Source organism: Colias eurytheme, chromosome 6 (genome assembly GCF_061535395.1).
Source record: "Colias eurytheme isolate Ceu_HAF_F1 chromosome 6, ilColEury1 Martin Lab GWU primary, whole genome shotgun sequence".
NCBI classification, from domain to species: domain Eukaryota; kingdom Metazoa; phylum Arthropoda; class Insecta; order Lepidoptera; family Pieridae; genus Colias; species Colias eurytheme.
The window spans coordinates 2,904,110-2,930,884 of record NC_142985.1 but is presented as its reverse complement, the minus strand read 5'-3'; the positions used below and the strand labels follow the sequence as shown (position 1 = coordinate 2,930,884).

Below are 26,775 nucleotides of genomic sequence, written 5' to 3'. Positions count from 1 at the left end.
CCCACTGAACACATTAAACAATTTCTCAATGAATTAGACCGATTAAAAATCACAGTTGGCCCGCTGCCAGCCCGCATTCGCATAAACATTGCGAATTTAAAGTTAAATTGTCGTTACGTAAACGCGCGGATTACGTCTCGAACGCTAGTGGAACGCGAGCCTTGAAATACCATGGGTACAAGTTCACATCGTAAAAGGTGCTTGAACTGGAATTCTCTGATCGTGGAAATACCGCTCGTTAGACTTTAATTTAGATATTTAAAGTTATACGTGGTTATACGCTGTCAAAGGCGCACCTACTAAACTTTAATTTAGTTTTAAACTAAAGACTTGTGTATAATATGCTATATACTAAATACATATAGAGCAACTATATATGAAAGAGGTTCGTAAGTGGATTGTCGGAGAAAAGATTGTAAAATGCTAGCCTAGAGGTTTTCGCTCGGAGCGGCCGCATTAGCCGTTCGTAAAGATTTCTATACTTACCAGTAAATAACCGTTGTTCCAAGGAACCTAAAAATTACTTACTGTAACGGTAGGTATTTACCTAAACTGGTATTACCTATTTGAAAAATATTAAGGAAAATACCTATTGTAATTATCTGTAGATACTTAGGTAAATATTTTTCGTTATCATTCCCCATTCAGAGACTAATCAAATTTAGTCCGCGTGGCTAGAACATTTTACAGTTATTATTATTTCAAAAATAAATAACTCATTTTAATAAAGAAGGTTCTGGAACCGGCATACATACATTCCTGATGCAGCCGAAGTCGATTCGCAAGCGACGCCTACGGGAATATCTTATTAATCACAACATATTCTCGAATCATGCTGTGACTAAGTTTGCATACAAAGTTACTGAGAAAGTTATCGTACAACACATTACTAAAAGCTTTGCAATATGTACGATGTTCATTTATTTTATTGACGCTTTTGCTGCTCGGGCATAATAGATATTAGATACCTATAGATAGGTACCTAACATTTATAGTCAGGAATCTGTGCTACTCTGACTTGAAAGGCTGACTATATTGGACAAAGCTACGGATTTATCTGAGCGTTATAATCTGAAATTCCTATTCAATATTATAAATGTGTATATACTCGACTTGATACATTTAATTACACGAATTGTTCTGAAATGAAGTCGCACAGATATCTTAAAACAAAACTGACGTCTCGTTTAATATTTCGTGATTGACGTTCCGTTGTATTTAATACAATAAGATTTAATGCGTGGATAAAGTATGCAGTCGCATCACAAAAGCTGTCATGGTTTTATAAATAGTTGGTAATGAAGTCGCGTGGGTTCAGTTCTCGTGTACCGAAGCGACGTTTGATATAAGATTTATAAGTTCTGGGAACACTAGGAATTTCGTTTCGTCTTGATGCTAGGTACTCTGTGCTTTCAATAATCAATTCCTCTCGTAGACTTCGCTGCAACGATCGCATTTCATTGTGAAACCTTTGCAATTGCACAGAATATATTTTGCGGACCTTTTTCACTTTGTACGATTTCGTATTTAATTAATTTAATGTACTAGTGTAAATAGGTTGTCATGAGAGCTTCTATTTTGCAGCGTTTTAACTTTTAACTCGAAAAGGTGCTTGTGCCTTGCCGTGTGTGGTGCACGCTGCGATACATTTCATATAAATTATGTTTAATAAATTAAAGGAAATGTTAGTAGGTTCACATACAAGAAAGTTTTATATGATTTTGAAATATTATACTTTTAATTGCGGTTGTATAATTCAGATTGATTGCTATTTAAGTAAGACTTTTAAGCTTACGTATTCAATATTAATGAGTTTGTTATTAGATTCTTCGCGGTTATATGCGAATTATCCGTAATATAAAATTTCGATATCGTAGTTTCGCTTGTTCCTCGTTTTTTATTCGTAGTTTTTTGAACATCATCACAAACTTATGAAAGTATTTAAAATATTAATAAGATAGAAAGTACATAGGAAGCTTTCTCTTTATTCATTTATCAAATAGTTAAAATGTTATAGAGTTGATCGCTTGCCCCGAATAAGATGAGCATGATGCCTTCTGCATTGCAGATAGTGGATTGAAACTATTTCATTTAATTCTAAATCCAAGTACGAATATAACTTGAACGGTATAAGGACATGTGGAATTAAAGCTCATGGTTATTATTTATTCCGAAGCGCCGGAGACAGGTGGCGTCCTGTGCTGTACGTTGACTCCTCGGCCTTGACGTCCACTCGGCTCAATAGCATGCCACATTCGCGTTATGGTACAGTCGCATTTTTTTTCCCACTCAAGGCCACCAACGATAACTCATAAGTACGTACAATTATCGTGAACATTCCTCGGGACCGGCCGGCTTAATGCCCCGCGTGCATTCCATAATTTTGACGCATTATCCCTAATAGCTTTAGAAGACTCAGCTATTTGACTATCTAAAAATGTAAAGATACATAAAGACTGTATCGCCTTTTCCGATCATCAACTAGCAATCGATATTGCACGAATAATTTAATTTATACGCACAAATCGCAGAGGAATCATAATGAGAGTGCTCAATCGTCCGTTGCCAAAAGGCACGTGCAAATTTATGCAAATTCCGGGAATATATCGCCGCGATGATCGTAAATCCATCGGCTACGTTGAAACGACGTCACGATACGTTATTTCCGAAATGCCTTGCAAGCTGAGCGGCCGAGTTTAATGAGATTGTCGTGAATTAAATTGTGACACTTCCTTGTTCTGCTAATGTTGGCATTAGCAAAGAAAAGAGCTTTTTCAGTTGGTCTGCACTTTCATAATTTCTTTGAACATTTAAGTCAATGTCCTTATAACGGTTGCAACATAAGAGCCACATAATACGACTGTCACATTTTAAACAACGTTTGTTAATTATGCTAGACTGTAACTCCACTGGGAATTTAACGTCTGGCTTATATTATGAATGTTACACAAGCATACATTTATAATGCATTTAAATTATTTAATACCTTCTTTTGTTAAGCAATTAACATTGTTTATTTTTGTAAAATAAATAGAGTTTCATGGTAATCAAACGCATATTGATTTTAAGAATTTAAATGAAAATCAAATGTCTGTGAATTGTGGTGATAAGGTCAATCGTTCAAAAGTTATTTTAATCATATACCCAATTCACCAACTTATCTAAACGCAAATATCGTAATGCCTTTTTAATTCTACATATTTTATCATTACATCTGTATCACTATAGCAACAAAAAATGGAAAATGCTTTAACTTTCCGAATAGGCCACTTGTAGCGAGTGAACGAACCGAAAGTGTCAGCCCGCGCTGGCCCAATTGGCGTATCATGGTGTGACGTCATTCACGTCTGCGCCTCGTCTGCGGCCGCTTCCCGGTACGTGCTGTACTGCCTTCCTGTGCTTGTACCATTATCTGTGGAAAAAACTATACGAACTATAATGGTGTAGTGCAATTTTTTTGGCTTGTTTGGATGGATTTTACGCAATTGTAAAATGGCTCTTAGTAAGGCTTTGGATTTTATCTGAACAAAATACGTCGTTGAACATAAATAAAATTCCAATATTAAAAATATTATAGTCAATCAAATAAAGCGTTTGCTTTATGTGCTAACATGTTTATGTTCAATGTTTGTTTAACTGTAGGTATGATCAATACATTCAGTTTTTTTCGGTTCAGACACACGCGTTGGTTTTATGGGTCGATTATTTCGAAGCCCCATGGTAGGAAGCGAATGCTTAAATATTATTTTAATTCTTAATGATGTCATTTGTGTCTGTATGTCAACGGCTATTGTTACCAGCGGGTATTCGGCTCGCATACTACGAATCTAACTGTGATGAATGAGTTTCACTCTTCGTGTCATTGAACTTTGCTCCAGATTCATTAAGTGTGGGTGGCGAAAAGAATATACGGAACATGTGTTCATAATTATTTCAGTTGGTCACATTCGTTCTTGGAACTCTGGTATTATGTTACGAGTGTGCGAAGTCAAGACGACCTTCTGTGCCAGCAAAAATATATTTTAAAGATAAAATAAATTTAGAAACGTATACTTACCGTGATTCTATAGAAAAAGAAAATATATCACTCTCTACCGAGTTTTATTTTTGCAAACCAAGGTTTTCAATACCTTATAATTTATATAACCTTTCTGTGTTAAATGTTATTATTCAAGGAATAATATAAAGTACTAATTTAGTTTGAGTTATACGATACAGTGACGGCGAAATTTAAATTAAAAAAATGGCAATGAGACCATGTCCAGAATTATTTGTTAATGTTTGGGGTCACGTTTAGTATTCGCGAATTACCTATTGGGCAGGAAATACCGTACCGTTTACCTCACATTACGCTTGCTTATTGTATTTACTGCGCATTGTCCAGCAAGCGACGGTTTGCATTAAAATGATTGCTCATCGACGGCACTCATTGTGTACAAAACTTTCCTTTGGCATGTTTTTGCTTAGCTTCGAAATTATATGATGAAAGGCGGAAAATTTGCTCATCCGTATACAGTCAGCTTAACAATCCTTGTATCTGCTTATACGAAGTAAAACTTATCCTATTTATTGCTCAGACTTAATCAACATAAATGCCAGGTACGTGACGTAAAATAAATCAAGGAAAAAGCCTTCTTAGACCCAGACATCTCAGAAATCGATGTACGAGACTGTGTCGCACTGCAGATATCTAAGTATTATAACTCGCGTCCGCTATTGGAGAAAGTTTCTCGTGCTTTTTTTCTCATTGGAAATTAATCATTTCATATTATACATTGTATCTACTCGACAAGCTCTAATAGATTAAGCGAACGCCTCAGGGCATTAGACACAATTTTTGAGTTTAACTAACATTTTGACGGTGACGAAAAAGCATTCGCGCATCGGATAAATAGCGGTGCTCGAGTTTAATGTCTCTCATAGCGCCTATTGCGATAGTCTATTACGATATTAATTTCGAGTACTGCGATCTGATCTCGCCGTTGGCCAGCGGCGTTGGCTGTTTGTTGCCTTCAATTAACCCAGTTGTTGGTCCGGTCATTGTATACAGTCTGCTCGATGTCTGCTTTCTTCCACCATTCCGTAATGAGTATAAGTAATGTTGGTCTTGAGTCTAAGGCATTGATAACAAGTTACGTGAGAGGCATACACGTGTTCTGTAAGTACTATTATACAGTTTGTTACCTCATCTGCGGTGCCAAGCTTTTTTAAGTGTTCGACAGCGCAATAAGCTTCACTCATCTGTGAATGTTCTTGGCAGGTTATTTGTACGAAAAATGTTTTTGCAAATTTTATATTTTGATGGACGTTGTTGTGCGTTTTTTTTTAAGACGAATGAAGCGATAATACCTATTTGTGTTCAAACTCGTTTGTGGAATAACTTTGTAAACAACACATGCGTCGTTATGGATTACTAAAATATCCTTTTTAAAGATTAAATCAAGAAGTAAACTTTCAGTACAATTTTAAATACGATTAAAAGTTGATGTTAAACAAAATTAAATATTAATTTTCTTTTATAATGGTTTCTTTTATAAGAGTTCTTGTACAATTATTTAAAATGAAAAAGGCTTTTAATTAATTTAGAAAAATCTGTCAAACATAAATGAATATTATTATCTTTTTTCATCCAATATAGTTGGTTGAGGTTGCTAATTGTTACTTGTAGTTTTTTTATTCGCCTTTGTGACGGACAAGCCGAGTGACCTAATTGGCATCTGTCTACATTTTTCAATGAAACTACATATTTCCTTGAACTCTCCTTGCTGTAAATATAATTTTACTGTGTTCCATGTAATAATGAACTGAAATTGTAGAAATATGTCATTGTGTCAATTTAGCGAAGGTTAGGACGTTGTGCTAAAACTGCTAACACATACACGTGGAAGATCTATTACTTCGAAAAGGCTGGAAATTTGTACTGCCTAAGTTGTAGAACAATGTCGGCTCTTTGAACTTTTTCCAAATGGAACGGTTACATAAGACACAGTTTAATTAAGAACTTGACAGTTCGTACGTTTTCATTCAAACGCTTTTCCATACAAATCTATCAATGCGCACAAAATAAACGCTCCTTATCACGAGGTCCATCTAGTAGCTCGCCGAATTATTGAATAATTGACACGAAACATAATCATATTTTCACGCACCGGCCTGTAATGTCGGTGCGTGACTGGAATCACCGTGCGTTCTCTTGATGTGCTCTGATGAAATTATAACTACGCATCGGTATTTGGAGTGCACTTGTGTCTTCATATTTGTGTGCCACCTTGGATTTGAGCTTGAACAATTCGTACTGCGTAATTGTAAGTACCTATTTACATACAATTTTTGTCAAACGTGACAGCGTTTGTTGGTGAATTGACAATGGGACTTAACGCCTACTTGCCACTGCGCACATGCTTATAGAATAAACATTTTTACTATTAGTGTTTGTATCGTTTTGACACCTTCATGTTTAAGGAAACTGTTGTCATTAGTTTTATTGCTGTTAAAGTGTGTACAAATTCAATCAATGTTAATTGTGTAAAGACTCTATATTAAATTATCTCGAACCATTTGGTTTGGCCGCAGCGAAGTCTTATAACTAGTTTGTGTCTCGGTTTGAAATCTTGGCAGTAATTTTGCTTTGTTTTTAGTGGCGCTCTCGACCCGTGGCGTCTGTTGCCGGCGCTTGCACATCCGCGACTGACATTCTTGTTGTTAATATTGTAAACAGTTTGCCTCCAAATTTTCATCGATGTTGACGTTTGCCAAGAGTATCATTTGAGTGATTGTATTTATGGATGCAGCCTTTGACTATTTGCATAGTGTGTTTTGATGATGATAGTATGACGGCAGGATAAATAGAATTCAAATTTTATTTCCAAGTTATAACGAACGTTTTAAAATGTTTTTGTGTATGTAGCGGCAGGATGCAAAGATGTTAATTCTGTAGTCAGGACTTTAAGCTGAAGTGACACTATTTATTTTAAATTAAACCCAAATGCATCTGAAATATATAAATAAATGGGAACAGTGTTAGAGCGTTTAATTGCGTGTCTTTCATCTCGGCGTGTCGTGTTTCTGTCTGCGTGCTGTTACGATTTAAATTACGCGAATCGCGAGCTCTGTGCTCTGGGTGGCTTAATTGCGAACCGATTGTGATCGTTGGAATATTATCGTGTTTCGATTTCTTGTGCCGTTCTCTGGTTATTGGGAATTATATACTCGTCAATAATGGTGTGCTTTGATTGTAGTTTTTGGTAAAGGATTGATCGTTGTGTTGGATGTTAAAGGTAGAGAAGATTTATGTGGGTATTATCTTTTTAATTAGAATAGCTTAATAACATGATAGATCGTAGTCTTACATGATTTCCAAAACATACCAAAATTTACCCTAATGACTCGGCCTTTGCTATTCATGACCATATCGTTCCAATTTTCATTTCCCTCATGCTAAATACAAAAAAAAATATTAAGTGATGCGTTTAACACACATATAATTAATGTTCATTTAAATGTACGTGCATCGTGCACACATTTTTCTCAGTTCTGAAAGAGCTTGTTAAGCCTTCACAAACTGTAACACCCAATTTATTCATATTGCTAGATGCACTGCATCATGTTCCGCATTACAGTCTAACTCGATCTTTGAAATGTTTATTTTAAGGGAATATTAAATTAACTAATTTATATGTTTTAACTGCTGCATATAATTATATTCTCCGTTATTTTTGAGGAAAATTAAATTACTAAATTATAATTTGTAATATTAGATACTAGGTTGGTGTTACTTATCAAGGAAAAGATATTAAGATTTCTTTGATAAGAAATAATGTTCGCTATTTACTTGATTTAATCCCGTTTCATGACACTAATAAAAATTGTTTGTTAATGTTGTTACGCTACCAGTTTTAAATAGTACGATGAAAATATTTTACCTACATTGTCGGCTTTGTTAATATTATTTTATGTTCTGTTATTAAAATTAACTACTTTAGATGTGATTCATAATTTACTTTAATATTACCCTGTTTTTTATAGTATCCAAAGACCTAATACAATTTTTACGTTTAATTTTTCGTAAAAATTCAATATAACTAATTCCTTAGGTGGTATTTTAAATGCAATCAATCGGCAACGTTTTGTTCAGCTTTCTATGGCAGCGATGGTAGATTGGCGCAAGTACGGTCCCTACCTATATGTTATCTGTGGTCAGTGCTATGCCCACCTTATTAACCTCGGATGAAGGGTTATCTATGGGTCTAGCTCCTTGTTTGGGGATTTTGTATGCTTTTGTTTGTGTAAAAGTGCTGGTTGATAGAGGAAAACGGTTTTGCCTTTGTTTGAAGGAATTAGTTGAGCTTGAAGCTATCGCTAAAACATTTTCATTTTGTTTCACTTTTTTTTAATAAAGTACTTACGGTAGCGATGTATAAAGAAAAGTATAGGTAGGTATATACCTACCTTTAAACTACCCATATGGGTATGTTTAAATCTATCTCCAAATCAGTTTCAGCAATTTGTGCGTGAAAAAGTGACAATATTACAGGGATTATATCCTCAAGACATTTTATTTTTCTCATTTAACATTGATTTATGTGATGTGTACATGATACATAACCATAACCTTCCTCAATGTTACTTAGTGGTTGAGTATTTGAATTCGTAATAAACGATGAAATGAAAATGAATATACATACCTACCTAGTATAAAACATATATTTGCAGTATGGACAAAATAACTGTGTTAGTAGATAGGAGTTTATCGTGATTTTCAGTGTACAATACAAAATGGTTTTAATTCTTCGCGAAACCATTGAAAAAGTAACGAGTAATCACGCACACTTGATTTATTTTACTGCCAGTATGAGCTTCCATATTGGACACATTTCACTGAAATTCTATCAGTTATAAGATGAAGTTTACAAGTCTTTGATTTTAAAATTGCACGAAACACATCATAAATTTAATACCATTTATTTTTAAACTCTATCTACTATGGATATAATATAATTTCTAATGATTCGTGTGCTGTTTGCACTGTTATATTTTTTAGATAGCTTTTATTAGAAGCACCATACTATTAAACACATTACAGAATATAAGTTAGTCGGCGCATCCGTCATTATTGTCTGATTTATATACGCAATATCGGCCAATTGATTGATATACGGCCGTTTAAATTCAAATCAGAGTCAAGCATTGGTATTAGTTGTTTAATTTTGATAACTTTCATGGATTTGAAACACGTTTCATCACGTCATTTTGTTTGTGTTAGTATATTAGGTATAATGTATTGTCAAATTGCATCTCATACCTATTACCTTACGGTCTACATTCATCCTACTAATATTACCTATACCTAAATGCGAGTTTGTGATGATGGATGTTTGTATACTTTCACGTAAAAACTACTGAACCGATTACAATGAAATTTGGTATGTAGGTAGTTGAAGACCCAGAATAAGACATAGGCTATTTTATTCTGGAAATCCCACAGGAACGGGAACTATGCGGGGTTTTCTTTGAAATCGAGGGCGGAAATCTAATAAAGTATAAATTCTCTAATTTACTTACCTACGTGTCTCGTTTATTCTTAAATTAACCGTAATCAACATTTTATTTTATCGTACAAAAATAAAATTATTATCATTTGGAGCGGTCGGCGGCCGCAAACACAGTAGGTACTCCATTAGCTTCCGTGTTTTATTTTTAAATAAATGCATAAAATTTAAAACAAATTTAAATTAAAATACTACTACGCAGTAGCAAGTAAGTTATCGGCTCTTGAGTTTGGGCTTCCCTAAAAAGGAATATTAGCCTTTTTTTTTTTTTTTTTTTTTTTTATAGTGGGGAAATCTTCTTAGATACCCCCGGCTCCCGGGGATGGAGCCGTGGTTATGTCGGATTTCTACCGACTAAAACCCCACTCTGTTCCATCGCGCTGCTTTGGACGGAACTGCGGGAACGGTTACGACTCTACCGCGTGTCCCGCCCAGCAGATGCCCGTTTCCAGGCCCACCACTAGAACCCCCCTCGCTGGTGGCTGCTGGAACGAAGGCTTACGCCACCAACGCGCAGACAATGGATCTTTCCCCGCTCCATCATCCGCGTTCCCCCGAACCCCCGACCTCATCACCGTCCGGCCGGAGGGTGCACGCCGGAAGGTCCTCCGATGTGTGAAATACACGTCGGGGGACCCTCCGGCGCACTTTTATAGAGATTACCTCGCAGCCCCCACCTCACCAGAGGTGGCGGCCCTCGGTCCGGCCCCACGGACCGGATTACGAGTTGGCAGACGGCCGTTTTACAGCGGCCGCCGCCCCACACCTCTCTGCAGGAGTCTCCGCGCGTCATCACAATGACGCGTCGGGATCCCGCCCTCCGCTGCACGGCGTGGCTTGCTAAACCAGCGAGCCCGCCGCGCCGCGACCTCTGGCCGCCATCCACCGCCGCATAAAAGCCGGCTCCTCTCTGGCCCACAAACAGGACCTCTGCCGTCGGGTCAGTCGAGGCTTTCCAACCCCAACTGCCGTTCAGCGCCACCTTTGCCTAGTGGACACGGGGTCCGCCAAGCCACGACCTCTGGCCGCCATCCCACGCCGCACACAGCGGCCGCTGGGCCACACCTAGCCCTGGCCGTCGGGCCGGTTGAATCTCCCCGACTCTAAACCAGCCGTTCAGCCCCTCGCTGGTCCAATTTCGCTTCACTCAGAGGGCCATAACTCTGAGCTACTGAGCCCCTCCGCCGCGACAAGGCCTGGACCGTTGGGGGGAAGGAATATTAGCCTGATTATCTCTTAACTTATTAGAAAATCGATGAGTCACACTACATTTGAAATGAGAAATGGCCATAAGGCACCTTCTCCATTCGTTTAAAACTGCATTAAAACGCTATACCTTTGCTGCTGCTGTTTATAATGCTGTATATTATATTGAATATTATGAAGTTATCAACGAAAACGATTACATTATCCACATCAAAGGCCATACATTTTTTCCCAATACAATTTCGTTTCGATCGGCGTAATATTGTTAATTTACAAACAAGTACATATCTCTTGTACGCCGTATAAGGCTTTCGCCATAACGAGCGTGTAAATCGGTACGATGGCGAAATTGGTGATTCATCTGAGTTGCCCTCTGAAAGCAATATAAATAAATTGTTAAATGAAATTATGTTACTGATTCTCTGAATATCTACTGTAGTAAGTGGACGTAAATCTAAAGAACCAATGAAAGTTTTATTCTCATTAATGAGCTTTGAAATATTTGAATTATTGTTAGCATCTTTGCTGGAACGAGGCTTGGTTAGATAGTGCTGTTTAAATTCTAGATAGCTTTAGAGCTCAATGCTTGAATTTGATATATAATTAACAAGGGAAGTTCATTTCTAAATCAGTTCGAGTTTAAATTTCCTGCCGTTCTAGCTTTGTTATAATATCATCATTAGATTGTAATTGTGCTTTTATTTCTCTTTTAAAATAAGCATCAACCTTGAAGTCACCATACCTTATTTTGTTATTAATAAATTTGTAGAATCGTTTATAAATGAATAATATATAAAAATACATGCCATTTGCTTCGGATTAAAGATATTAAATAACATTCAGATGTTATCATGGTTTTACCAGTTTTCGATGCTCGAACGTTCCAATTATGTATGTTCAACATGCTTTAATATAGATCTAATGCTAAAACATTAAGATAAGCTGAATATTCACAATAATATGATGTTTATTTTATATCTCCCTATTATCTCAGTTTTGTTACATGATATTAAATAACTCCATTATCTATAGAATGCTTCACTTATAAATCGATACCGTTTAGGGTGTAACAAATATCGAGATAGTATTAATTCCACATCATTCACAAACGTCACGTATCTAGTTGATATACTTTTAGTTTCTTCTTCGTCTCCTCAATATATTATATTAATGTTGCTCTACATAATTGTATAATCGACATTGTTGTTAAATTGCATATTTTTTATCTGTAATAATATCTCATTAGAAACCAATTAATTGTATCAATAAAACCATTTTTCTTCAATCTTGGTTATAAGTTATAACCTAAACTTCTGACCATGTCTCCTTCCTCGTCCCTTTAGTTCTAAATGCCTCTTTGAGATGATGTCAAGGGTAGAATACATCACATCACATCACCCAATTTTAAGTGCTATAATAATATGTTCTACTGTGTTCATTAGCTGGGTCCACACCGGCCGATCCACCGCGATCCGATCGCGCGCGGCAGGCGCGCGATCCAAAGATGCGGGCGGTGTGGACGTGCCGCGCGCGATCCATGCACGCGTTTTGCCGCGCGCGATCCCTACCTCGTGCGATCCGTTAGCGGGCGGTTTTTGTACCCGCTTCAAAGGTGCCTCAGTTGCGTGATGCGCGCGGTGTGGACGGTTGTGTTGGATCGCGCGATCCACCTCACCATGGACATCTCAGAAAGTCGAATATCTCAAATTGATTAGCATTCATTCTTGCAAAATTGTGTTCAACTTCATCTGAAACTAACTCTGCGTACAGCTGAGTCCCAGATGCCAATCGATTTTTATAAAATTGTTTCACCCAAAACCGTCGATTTTTTTTTTTTTTTTTGCGCAAACATTTCAGTATAATAAAAGTTACTGCTGCAACGGCAAGACGCCGCCGTTGTACGTGTGACTCCATATCGTACAATAGTTAGACTGGCTGAATCACGGATCGCCTTGGGATCACTTGGAGCGCATATTTTGGATCGCAAGTTTTTAAAGTGGATCGACCTAACATGATCCATGATCCATGCTCCGCGATCCTGGATCGCGGATCGCGGGATCACTGGATCGGCCGGTGTGGACCCAGCTATTCGGACACATTTAAACTTGAATGTGGGGTAAGACAAGGAGGGTTGACTTCTCCGACACTCTTTAACTTGTACATTAATGCACTTATTGTTGAACTTAGCAACACTCATATTGGGTGTCATATTGATGACACTTGTGTCAATAATATTAGCTATGCAGATGACATGGTCTTATTGAGCGCGTCAGCATGTGGGCTCCGTAAGTTGATTACTATATGTGAAAGGTATGCCGATGGTCATGGCTTGCTCTATAACGCATGTAAAAGTGAGGTTATGGTTTTCGAGGCAGGCCGGAAATCACCCCGGTCAATGCCTCCAATCACCCTGAATGGGCTTGTTTTAAAAAGAGTCAATGAATATAAATATCTTGGCCATATACTGACATCCGACTTGAAGGATAATGCTGACATAGAGAGGGAGCGTAGAGCATTGTCGGTCCGTGCGAACATGGTGGCCAGGAGGTTTGCTCGTTGTTCCACTGAAGTGAAATTAACACTATTCAGAGCATATTGCTCTAATTTCTACACGTGCAGCCTCTGGTATAACTATGGTCGTCGGGCATACAATGCTCTGCGTATTCAATATAACAACGCATTCAGAGCACTGATGGGGCTGCCTCGCCACTGTAGCGCATCAGGGATGTTTGCTGAAGCTCGGGTAGATTGCTTTTATAGTATAATACGGAAGAGATGTACATCTCTGGTGCGCCGGGTGCGGGGCAGTACCAACACTGCTCTAAAAATGATCGCAGACAGATATGATTGTGTGTACTTGCACCATTGCGAGCAAGTACACACATCCTATATCAATAAAAATAAAATGACATTATATAAATGGTAAATTGTAAAATGATAATATTTAAATAATTAATGTAATGTACTAACATAGTAATTAAGAAATTACTAACAAATGGACCTATGATGTCTTATCAATAAATAAATTATTATTATTATTATTATATAAACCGATAGTTCTAATAAACCACAACTGTTTCTTGCGTGACAGTGCTGTTCCGATAGAGTGCAGCGACGCAACTGCTTCCCGCGTAAAAAACTTTAGTTGCTTAAGCGTTAGCCAAATACGACTTTGGTTTTTAAAAACTCGATAAACAGTTTAGGCGAACCGGTGATTTGAACAGTTCCGACGTTCGCTAATTAGAAATCGATAAAGAAGTTTACGAGTTTGACGGTAGTTTTTGTTTGGGCTAATTTTTTTGCAAATGTGTTATGTATGTCTGTGTTAATCTATTACGATATTATCATTTATCGGTACCGAATTGAAATTATGTAAAATGTATTTAGTAATTTCACATCGTATAGGAATGTCATGTCGAGGACTGAGGTGTAAATATTTGTCGATCGTAAATCTTCATAAAACGATTGCTTTAACACCCTTTTTGCATCGAGGGTTAAAAACAGGTGTTATACGTCTGTGTCTTCAATATTTTAAATGTATGGTTAATATTTGTAGGAAAAACTGCGTACATACCAAATTTTAAAAATAAAATTAGTTTAAATTATGTGATATTTTCCTGCCTTAAGTGATCATATGCACTGGATACCTACTTAGCGGTTAATATGAATAAATGATGTCCAGTGCAGATGTCAACTTTTATACAAATGAAATCAGCCAATTTACCCAGGTCTTTTCATTAGCTGATGTGACATACAAGTATAGCTACTTAACTATGTATAAAAATAGCGTGCGTCGTTGTATCCGATCGATACAGGAATATGATTTGTGTTGTCTTGTCTGCGTATCGGATTAGAGCGTCGCGAAAAGGCAATAAGCGCGGTAATTAGCCCGCCCTTGATCTCCATTACGGTGACCTGTCGTGTGGCCTAGTTGTGTCGAGTGGCGGCGATACGCACCGCTTATAATGGGGATTGAATGGATTCGGTTTGGCATTAGCGGAGTGTCATGATGGACTGATCTAGCGATTAATGTGTAATGATGTAGCAAAAAGAGAGACAGGTTATGCACCAACGATATTTTATTTGAGCTGGCTGCCGCGGCCGTTATAAGCCCCACTCTTTCGCTGTCATGCATACAACTGATTGACATCTTGCTCGCTCGCTCGCATCGAGTCAGGCAATTACCTAACTTTCGTATTGCAATTTTGGACTGTGCAACGTATCTGTAATTTTAAAAATGTAAAAACATCTTATTATGACGGTCAACGGCAACTCAGAGAGGCTTAGAAAAAAAACAATAATAGGAATATTCGCCAATTTTGACGCAGTGTTGTCTAACTCCATTATGAAGAGAACGAAAGTTACCTCGTGTGAAACAAAAAGTTCTTACACTTTCTTATACTGTGTGCCAAATTTCCTCGTAACCCGCTTGCCGCTTTTGCTTCGTTGAACAACTGAAACACGTTCACATTTAATTTGATTATTAGGATTAAAGATTAGTACTTAGTATAAAAGTTTCCGAACGTACGACACTTGCTGATCAATTAATCTTTGTGGAATAAAAATTGTCGTAATTAACGTGAAATTTAATCCAGGTAAGGTTAATTTCAGAGGCGGCTCGCCCTAAGGAGCGCTGGTGCAGTGAACTCCCATAAATAATTATAATAAAATCATACTCCTTAATTTAATTATTAACATTAATTATTACTATTTAAAATCAATCGTAATCTTTAAAACTACTGTTAATACCAATGAATATATCCATCATTCCATCATCCCATACACCTGTATAATACCTACTGTATTATGTAACGCGCGAAGCGGAGCGCTCACGATTGCGCTCCAATGAAAAAAGATTTAGTACATTTCCTAATACGAAATCCAATAGGAGTGAAAGAGAGGGTTTTGCCAGAGCCCTGCGCGTGAAACAAAAGATTTTCTATGGAAAAGTAGCAAAATTCGGAGCGCCGCACCCGCAAACGTTGCCGGTTCGTTTTTACCGCCCGGCAGGACAGCGATTGCGCGCGATGTTGCCAGTTACCACTTCTATAATATAAACAAACACTCGAGTCAACTTCAATGCACGCGCGCGATTCATGCAATTTTCTAATTAAAATTATAAAATACGTGTTGAAATAGCCTGTAGTTATCAGTATTACTTGTGAGTGTTAAAATGAACAATAATTATAATGTGGCGTTCATTAAAAAGTGTGATAAAACGTTACAAATTCGGCTTGAATGTAAAGCTAAGGGACCGCCACGGCCTGAACGCAAAAATGTACGACAAAAACGAAAACATATACGCGTGTGTTTAAATCTGAACAATATGTGAAAACACCGTGGTTGTGATCAACAAACTATTTTGTTTTCCGTGTCTTTTATTTAAAGCGGGCGCGGCCGGCGGAGGCGAGAGTGCTTGGACTGAAACGGGCGTTGACGACTTAGCTCATCTTTCAATCAAGATGAAAAAACATTCACAATCTCGGTACCATTTGTTGAATGAACTGCAATTGGCGTCTATCGGTCTTTTCGCTTTAAGTTATAGATATTTTTGCACACCAAAAAGAAAGACGTATCACGTATGCATTTTCTTTATAAGTAATTTTTTTGATAAATTGTACTGCTTTACACCATGTATTTTCAGTGTTTTATTTCAAGTGAACACCCATAAAATTTTGTCACGAGCCGCCTCTGGTTAATTTTGTTAACTAATGGCCAATTTTAAATATTTTATGAATTCATAAAATATTTAAAAAGAATGTGGTGAAAGTATACGTTCTTTGTAGTTTACATACTTATTAATTATTAATCTGAACCCCTGTTTGTCGCAATAGATGTGGGCACAAAAGAAAAGCGGATAGCGATCACCCAGTTACCAATCTATAGTAAAAAATAAGGTTTTTAGTAACAAGCTTTACACTAAAAAGAATTTCTGTTTTGGTGCTTTATTCGTATATACCTTATTCTTAAATACCGGTAATTTAAAATGCAAATAAGATTAGATAAGTTTAGATTCTAAATATGCGATCGACCATATAGATGCTAGTCACTGATAAGGCGAATGATTTGATTCGTTATTTTATATACAGCTGGTTTCTAAAATCTACGTTCTAATATGATGACGCATTTATAAATATGTAATTGGTTGGAAGGTCAATATTACGCCAAGGCCACTTGTCTGATATTAAACCTGTTCATGTGGCCACTGAGAAAATTCCTGAATTTGTTCGTTCCTTTAATTAGTGTTTTTTATCGATCGTAACACGAAAAATGTGATTTGAACATAAATACAATATAGTTTTGACGCATACCATTATAATCCTGTGATATGGATTACAAGTTCCTTCTACGAATGCCTACCTACAGACTGCCTACCTTTTTTTTAACTATACTATTACACTGTGCTATTACTATACATAGATAATAGAAATCTGGCAAAAGGTTAGCTAAAAGCTTTAAATACTTACCTCAAACGAAAGGTACGGATGGCAGATAAAGGAAGGCGCTGGAATGATATGCTCTTCCTTTTTCCTTGTTACCCGATTTCGTCAGAAAGCGGCCGTTATGTTTTTCGAATGTTAAAACTAAAAAGTTAACTCAAGTTCGTACCAATTTGTGCTGAAGTAGGTACACTACTACATAATCCAATAGCTAATTGGATTATTTTGTTAGATAACTTTAAAGATTTTCTTAGTATTCCGTTTTCCTTGTTAGATTTTTCTAGACTCGGCTAAATTTTAAATAACTTTCCTACTCCTTTGTAGGCCAATTTGTATAGAATAGTATAGGCGCTTTATTATAAAAGACTTTGTGACTTTATATGAGGTTCTTTTATCAAAAGGATATTATTATATAATGTTCATAGAAAGATTTGGGTATTAAGTTCTAAGAGAATTTCGATAGACTGGATTTATATTCCAGGTAAACGTTTATTTTTTTTTACGTACAATTGAGGAATCTATATTATGATCAAAAAAGATCGTATATTTTTCATTTATTCTTTGTAACCATTAAAAAAGCTTTGATTATCTGGTTTTAAATCTTCTTGTGTTGCGTAATATTTTTAGATATTTTCATAAAGGTTTTTCTTTTGACAGTACCTAGTGGCACTTAACATGCATTAATATAAAACCTGCATATAACATTTAAACATGAACCTCCGAAGAAGCTTTTAAATGTGAACAGGTCAACAGCAATAAATCATTCGTTTTACGAGTTCCACTGAACGCATACAAACTCGACAATGTATAATAGATAGTTTATTTTGATTTGAACAATCTGAAACTTTATTATTCATGCACAGTTTTAGATATGAATTCATGTGTTTTGCTAGTTGTATCAGAGACACGAATGGAGATGAAAATGTTTCTTTGTTGTGATGTTTCACTCTTGAAAATTAAATTATGTGTATGAACTATGAAGTATTTGAAATTGTTTCTTCATCACATCTGCTTAAAAAATAATGCTGAATCATGTTTCAAGGTTTCATTATAAAACTAAACGATCGATTAATTTATCAGCACGGCGCGGCGGTGTGTACTCGAAAAAATACTCGAAAAACTCGTAGCTCGCAAAATTTGTACAGTAATATGACACGGCACTAGATGTTTGTCCGTCTAAAAGCATATTGATTAGGCTAGAACAGTGGAAGTAGACGGTGTTCGTGTTCGCCTGCCCCGCTGTCTGGCCGAGCCTGCCGCCGCGCCTGGGCGTTGCCACGACGGTTGCCGGAACGTCGTTGTACCAATCGCGCGCCCATTCCGTACCTACCGGCTATTACAATAAACGTTCAATGCTAAATTCTGACGGATTTTTATCGTGCTCTCGCAAAGAATAGGGAACGCCTTCTTGATTATGTTTTGACGCTACGCATTACAAGCGCGTGATCGGTGAACTTGAGGCGTTTATTATTATGCTATTAGTCTCGTTTCAAAATTTGAATAGCAATAAAAATGTCATATTAAATACTAAAGAATAGCTACTATTATAATTTATGTGAACAATCATTTTTTCAACTTTAAAGCATCTTATGTAGGTGCGCCTCTCGCACTTGTTTTTGTCTGTTCCTTCTCCGCATAGACGTCTAGTTTTAGTAGGCCGCAGAAGCCTGATAACCTACTTTTTGTCACAAAAATCGATCAGAGCTACAGGCACAGAATGAGTTTGCACTGTAGCAGTATAGTTTCAGATGAAATACTATGTCTAGATTTGAATATCCCCGGAGGCCAATGGTTCATTATAACTTCAACGTTCATTGTTTTGTTAGATAGAAAATAAAGCTAAAAATAACTATGCATTCAAAGATATTTCTGGATTTTTTTGTCCACGTTTATGATGTAGGCTGATTGTACAGAGTAGCTGTTTAAATTATTTTATTTTTTACTTTGAGAAGTGAACGACATTCAATTTAATTTAAATTTATTTACTCTTACGCTTGTTTATTTATTACGTAAAATGTGAGTGAACGGAATTAAATGAAATAAATGTTGTGTAAATTACGATTTTAAGCAATTATACCTACCTGCGGTATGGTACAGCCTACAGGACCATTACAGATATTTAAAATTTAAACATAAATTAAATAATTCATTTAATATTTATTCGCTCTTACTATCTGTTTAGGTAATTTTTTATGGTATCATGTAAGAAAATTTACAGTTGATTAAAATTTAGTTTCCATCTGGATTAGTTTTTACAGATTTCTAATCTTTAACGTTTAATTTTTAATATCGAGATACCATGATATCTTTTCAACGTGGTCAATTGTCACAAGTGAATCCCATCCAATCCCATGTCTATACAAGTGCAATCTAGTTATATTACATTTGAAGTACGTAGGATGCTCGCGAGTCGTAAGATAGAAATCAAGCAATATATCTTAAGTATTGACATTAACTACGGGTCGTTCACTCGTATCGCCATCGGCGGCCGACTGCCATTCATAAAATAATTAAGTTTATAATTGCACTGATAATGGCTAGCGATTGTTAATTGTAAGGCTCGGTGCAAACGGGCCACCGACCACAGCCACTGGTGGCCAGCGATAGCAACTTGAAACATTTTTTGCATATATTTGTCGTGGTCACTTCTGTAGCGAGTGCCAACGGCCAACCATATTATATGAAAATGTAACATATAAAGTTGGTGGAAATTATTTATGATAAGTGGATCGTGATTTTTTTTATTCGGTGACAATAGAGCACTACCTCTCCGAGGTGTGCAAAATATGTCAAGTGGCTGTCGCTGGCCACCGGTGGCGGTGGTCGATGGCCCGTTTGCGCCGAGCCTAAATGCATCTATACCCCGTTTGAAAATGTTTTAATATCGCACAGTTCATTGATCGTGTGTTGTATAGTAACACGTAACTTGCGTAATGAAATTATTATATTATGCTTTATAGATTGGGTGCAGCTTTTTTTATTTTTAGCGGTGTTTTGTTAATTGCTATTGTATAACGCGATACGTAATTAATTAATTATTATGTCAATATTACAAAAGCTTATGTATTATTTGATTTAAAAATTAATAAAAAATAAGACTCACGTGATAATTAATACCTACGATGAGTGTCCCATCTAAAAAATCTTAATAAATAAATATAAAATAATTGAGTAATTTATTTAAATTGTTACATAGGTAGGTATACGTTAATAGTGAGTGTAGTGCAGTCTCAGTCGAGATCTTAATCTATACTAACATTAATTAACTAATGTTGCTAATAATAATTAATTTAATCGATAATACATAATAATTGTACCTTGTACCTACCTACTTGATTATACATGCATAATATTAGTTTCAATTCTTTGTTCATGCTTAAAGTTTATTAGTTTGTAATGAACTAAGGAATACATGTAATAAATACCTAATAAGGATATTATTTCTATTTTAATCACTATCCTATATAAATAAATATAATGTGTTACATAAAAAGCCGTTAAAGGAAAATGTCGTTTTAATTTGTGTGATAACAAATTAAACTAATCGGACAAGTATGTGAATGTTTTTGTTATTTTCATAAACAACTCCAGTTATAAAAATAATATTAGATAGGTTTGTATGAAAATCATAAGTCGTTAAACTCAAACTCAAACTCAAACATTCATTTATTCAATTAGACTACTATTTAGTAGCACTTTCGAATCGTCATTACATAGTATTTTAACATTTACCACCGATTCGGAAAGCAGTATCTATGGAGAAGAATCGGCAAGAAACTCCATAGTTGCTCTTTTAAATAATGTCAATAAATTTACATAATATGTAACTTATATCTACCTAACTACATAATATGCCAAAGAACTGTCCTGTGGTTTTTACGCGACAACCCTCCATGGGTCTTTATCGTCCATATATTCCTGAATACTGTAGTACGCTCTCTGAACTAGTACATTTTTTATGTAAGTTTTAAATTTAGTACTACTAAACTCTTTAATATTATGAGGAATTCTATTGTATAAGCGTATACCTTGACCCATAAATGAATTTTTAACTTTAGCTAATCGGAAAAATGGCATTTCAATTCTATTCTTGTTCCTTGTGCCATAATCGTGTCTATCTCCTACTCTTGTGTGTAAGTCAGAGCTTTTGTGTACATGCAAAATATTATTAAATATATACTGTGATGGTACAGTAAGGATACCAGTATTCTTAAAATGATCTCTTAGTGAGTCCCGAGCACGTAAATTATATATAGAGCGAATGGCTCTTTTCTGTAAGATAAATATAGTTTCTATATCTGCAGCCCTGCCCCACAGTAGAATTCCATAGGACATAATGCTATGAAAGTAGCTGAAATAAACCAATTAAAAATAAAGTCATAGACAATTACAATTCTAATTTTTTCAAAATTACTAAACTGTTTTTATCTTCAATACATACATGTTGTAATAGCTTCAAAAGATTAGTGATAGAACTATTCAATGATATCGAGATTAAATGCAGTGTATCAGAAAATGCATTGTTATTTTTACAGCATCGCAATTCAGATATAGCATAGGATGTTTTACATTATAAAAATAAGTTACATCGTATATTTCTAAATGACGTCAATATTAACAGTGTTTCATATTATATTTTATTTTTTAATAAAGAAACATTTCAATTAGGTATACACATAAACAGAACTGAAAGAGTAGTTGGAATATATTTTTTTCAGGCTTATACAAATTGATTAGTACCTAGTAGGTACGTAAGGACTTATTAGACACTACCTGTGCCCTGCGGTTTTACCCGCAGTGTTCCACTCCTGTTGGTCTTAGCGTGATGATATAATATAGCCTTCCTCGATGAATGGGCTATCTGACACGGAAATATTTTTCAAATCGGACCAATAGTTCCTGAGATTAGCGCGTTCAAACAAACAAACTCTTAAACTTTATAATATAAGTATAGATGGAAAATATTAATAAAACAAAAATAAGCTATAATAGTTATCGTTCATGAAACCTGTAATATTATATTGAGTGTATTCAATAAATGGAGAGCGGTTTTGAGCCTCTGGTACTCTGTCGCGTCTAGTCTTAGCCGGCTCAACCTAGATTTCGACGCACTTCACTAATTACTTCATTATATTTAGATTTCGTTTAAATATATCATGAAAAATCTAGTATTTGAAATGGTAATTGTTTCTAAATTTTACCGGTTTATTATAGTTTTTATATTTAGAAAAGTAGGTACCTACCTACTGTTTTCTGAAATTATTATAGGTACTTCTTATAAATAAATACTTAGTAGGTACCTATTGAAAGCCATTCTTTTGTGAAAAACCTGTTCAGTGTCCACAAAAAAAAAGCCTATGTGTGCGTCCACACTGAATGCGCGGTGGCGGCGGCCTAGGCGGGCGCGACGAGCGGGCGCTCGCGGTGGCCACACCGACGCGCGAGCTCAAGTAGCGGTTCGGCGTTTTTCGGGTGTTGCAAACTTTGGACGATTTGCTATTTTTACTGGACAGTCCGATTTTGAGATGAGATCATTGTAGAAGTTGTACACGAAATAAATAAAACAGAGGAATAACGGGTGAATCTTATATGAAGAATTGAGATTATACCCTACAAAATTATTGTGGTGTATATAAGTGTTTTAGATTGAATCGCACTTATAAATAAAGAAGTTTCACTTCAACAATTAAGTATTTACGCTATTTTACGAAAAACAATAAAGGATATAATATAAGAAGTCGAGCGACAAGACCGAACTGGTTTGATACCCCCGCCGTCCGCGCATTGGGTCGCTTGCTGACTAGGCCCGTAGTGTGGCCAGAACGCGCGGATAGGAGAGTTTGAAAACTACGCGCGCTGGCTCGCTCATTACCGTCGCACTAGGCTTCCGCCAAAGTCATTTCAATGTGGACGCAAAGGCGCGTTTCATACGTTTGATATTTCGCGCCCGCCGTCGCAACCGCGCTAGGCTCGCAGTGTGGACTTGCACTATTGGATTTTTGTGGTTCAGTAATTTAATTACCATAAGTAAATAAGACTTCATCGTGTGCCTTCAACCTTATTTCAATGAATATTGGAACGCTAGGAGTTTTGTACAATTAGCCCGCTGTAAAACTTTTATATTGAGATCTTCACCGAATGTTGGCTTTTTCATCTAGATCCGAAAGTAGATAAGTTCCAAGTGGAATATAACTTTCAATAATGGTATTAATATTATTAGATTTTATTTGATTTCAGTAGCGTTCACTTTTGCTTGAACGCGATGGATATTGAACGAATTGTGTAATAATTGAGAAATCTCATTATTTATATTTAAATTGTTTTTGTCAACAGTAGGTAATCCTCTATATGTATAAATCTCTATCTATGTATTCAGCATCGTAAATGTAGTAACGTAGGTTCATTATATATTTGAATATGCAGAAATTTGATTTAACCCATTGAGCCCCGATTCCCGAACGGCCCGATCGGGCCTAATGGATTATTTAAACCGGTCACAATGTTTATGTAATTCAACTTAATTTAAACATCATGTTCCGTCAACAATAAACCAAGACTAAATCTAAATATTTATTTTCTAACCATAGGTATAAGAACATAATGGGATTAGCTAGGATAAAATGATAAAAATAAAACAAAACGTGTTTACAAAATGATTGTTATTTTTTAGATATTAATTCCCGTAAGTTTTTTTAAAACACAATAAGTTGCACTGTGATAGGTAATTAAATTAAACTGCAAACTCTGTTACGGTTAATTAAGTTGTAGGGTTTCGATGTGACATAGATTATTGGAGACGCAGACGTGGTAAAGGACAAAAGCTATGCTTTGTAAACTTTTTTTTTTGAAGTGAAACTTCTTTATCGGGGTTGGACAAAAATTTAGTGTTACATTTTTGCGTTACGCCGTACACGTGACATTTTTGCGTTACGCCGTACGCGTGAAATTTTTGCGTTACGCCATACTCGTGACATTTTTAAGGTCATAAAGAAGTTTCACTTCTTACGTGAGTACTCGAGTACACGCATACATTTTTTGATAACAGTATATTCTCAGCCAGAGGAAGAAAACTGTAGTCTTCCTTAAAGCTGAAATCTTGGTGGTAGGCGTTTATACCATTAACAATGGATGTTGTTTTGTGTATCCAAAATAACATACAGCGTAAAGATATAAGCAGTAATTTATAACGTAAAAAGCTAATGTGCTATTCATGTCCCAATTGTAATATAATAAATAATAATACAAACGGTAAGATTTATCCTTTAGGGAGGCGTGAACCAGATACAAATAATTCACGTTTTATATTCTGCAAAAAAATTAACTGTTTATAAGAAAAATGTTCATTGTCCATGTTATGATTTATCAGTTTTGTTGAAATCTCTGTAATTATTTGTATGTATATGTTATTATAATTTATACAATCATAACGCATAATATCATACCAAATAAGATTGGAAATTATTCATTCAACGTTAAACTACAAAACGGCACATCATTAAAACAATAAACAAACAACAATTTGCGAACAATCAAACCGAAATGGAAACGTATTAGGGTGCAAATTGTGCTAATTAATATTCCAAGTGTTATAATACGTGTGCAGTAAACATCTAACCAAATGTTGTTCTTGTTGCAGGTACCATGACAGTCTACAGCCAGCACTGTGAGTCGAATGACCGTAAAGTGACGCTCTTTGACGAATGTTTCTATCACTAATTTTGTTAGCGAATAATAGCAAATAAATATAAACAAGCCAATGTTTATCACAGTTAAAATAGTCACTAGTCAGGAAAGAAGTGCAAAACAAATTCGACTAATTTAAAATAAATTGTTTTCCGTATTCATCTAAATAAAACGCGACACTATGCAAAAAAAATCGCAGAGCATTGTCAAGAATTGTACAAACGTATTCATAGAGCTTTTATTTGTTCAGCAATCCGGATCTATTTTTGGCACCTGTTCGTAATTTTTTACTGCATTCAGGCGGTATCGTGATTCGTCAATAAGCGTCACTTTAGTTAACAATATTTTGACACAATTACGCTTCTAGCTCACGTACCAATTAAGGATTTTTCCAGGCATAGGCAGTTGTTTCAGTTCAAATGAAACGTACTTATTAGGTAGGAATTTACTAATCATAGTGTAGTTATGTGTATTGAGGTTGGATATTTATTAACTAGGTGTAATTATTTTCTCATTGCCATGGTGTTAGAGAATTCTATTGAATTTCCCGCCAAGGAGCAGCAGACAACCCACAGGGACTGAAGTTCTACATGATGCGATGGCAAGGCTCACCATTCTAATAATACAACAATAACACACGTTTATAATTTTATGAACGAATTAATTTATTTAATACATAACCAATTGATTTTCTTTGTTCATCAACTACTTCTTTTGTTGTTTTTTTCTTCTAATACTAAAGTACTAATAATAAAATATATTTCGTTTATACATTTTGCGCTCGTCTCGCCATCTAACGGTGGCGAGCGTAAACAAAAGGCAGACACAGTGATTCACTGAAGCTGTCATAGATGGCGTTGGTTGTTACAGACAAAACATATTTTCATGGCATTTATAAATTATGAAACACTAAAACACTGTGTAAACACTGCAATAAAATATGTAACTAAACATAATAATATATAATGGGCTTATATCTTGAATTTTATTCAAGAAACTTACAGATCAGGTATAATTAAAAAAAAAAAAAAATCAAGAATCCATTCGTTGAATACTATTGCTATTTGAAACAATAAAATAATTTAAAAAAAAAGCATACAAGATTGTTTCAAGTTTCTTTAAATAAAATGCAAAGTGGCTATAACTATAGAAGACTTTTAGCAGTGTCTTCATCGGCCCGGATAGCTCAGTCGGTAGAGCATTGGACTTTTAATCCAAGGGTCCAGGGTTCAAGTCCCTGTTCGGGCGTTTCTTTTGTTTTTATTTTTCTTTTATTGAAATAATTTTGAAATCACATAAATGTTTAATCCCTGGACTCTTGGGCTTGTTTAAAGAATTTTTTTTCTATCATATGACATTCATACTGTATTTTTTTTTTTTTTCAATTATTATACGGAGGATAAATCAAATACAACAGGTATGAATATTTTTTATTCATCCCAATTTTAGAATTTGACCGAACCAAGTGATATTATGACAAAAAAACACTATCATAAAAGGGGAAACATTTTAAATTTGAATTGTAAAATCTTCTTTTAAATTGATTGTATGTATATCTTGTTTTATAATAGTTAACATCTTACATTGTCCTGTTTTAAGCTTACTATTTACTAATTGTTTTCTATCTGTATTCTATAAATTGTTCCAGTAACAATTTTTGTGAACATCGCCACCTAGTGTCGATAACAAACATCGCCAACACGACTTAATTCGTTCCTAACTATACATCTTAATAGTTCTCGTAGCCTCCAGATGGCGCTGTACTCAATTGAGAATTTGTTTATTATGTTGCATTATTATTCCGGTGTATTGATAGATGGCGTTAGTTGTTCGATTCGCATTCATTATTCTATTTTTCCAAAAATAATACGCATTTCGTTATAAAGATATTTCATAAT

The 26,775-nt window shown here is 35.6% G+C and overlaps 2 protein-coding genes and 1 non-coding gene across 4 annotated transcripts in view; all 3 read left to right on the top strand.

Moving 5' to 3' along the window:
• The window catches only part of LOC149907516 (uncharacterized), a 143,823-nt gene that overhangs the window by 18,170 nt on the left and 98,878 nt on the right, over positions 1-26,775 (top strand). The gene's annotated exons all lie outside the window — the stretch shown is intronic.
• On the top strand, positions 12,851-13,800 carry LOC149907520 (uncharacterized). Its single transcript, XM_090102521.1, has one exon. It carries the CDS (start codon positions 13,006-13,008, stop codon positions 13,678-13,680), a length of 675 nt encoding a protein of 224 aa, XP_089958647.1. The 5' UTR covers positions 12,851-13,005; the 3' UTR covers positions 13,681-13,800.
• TRNAK-UUU (transfer RNA lysine (anticodon UUU)) lies at positions 26,053-26,125 on the top strand. The gene has a single exon. It is a non-coding gene; the product is annotated as a tRNA-Lys (tRNA).

What these genes read in the sequence shown, in the direction of transcription:
- LOC149907520 (XM_090102521.1), top strand. Translation starts at nt 13,006, where the DNA reads ATGGTCTTATTGAGCGCGTCAGCATGTGGGCTCCGTAAGTTGATTACT.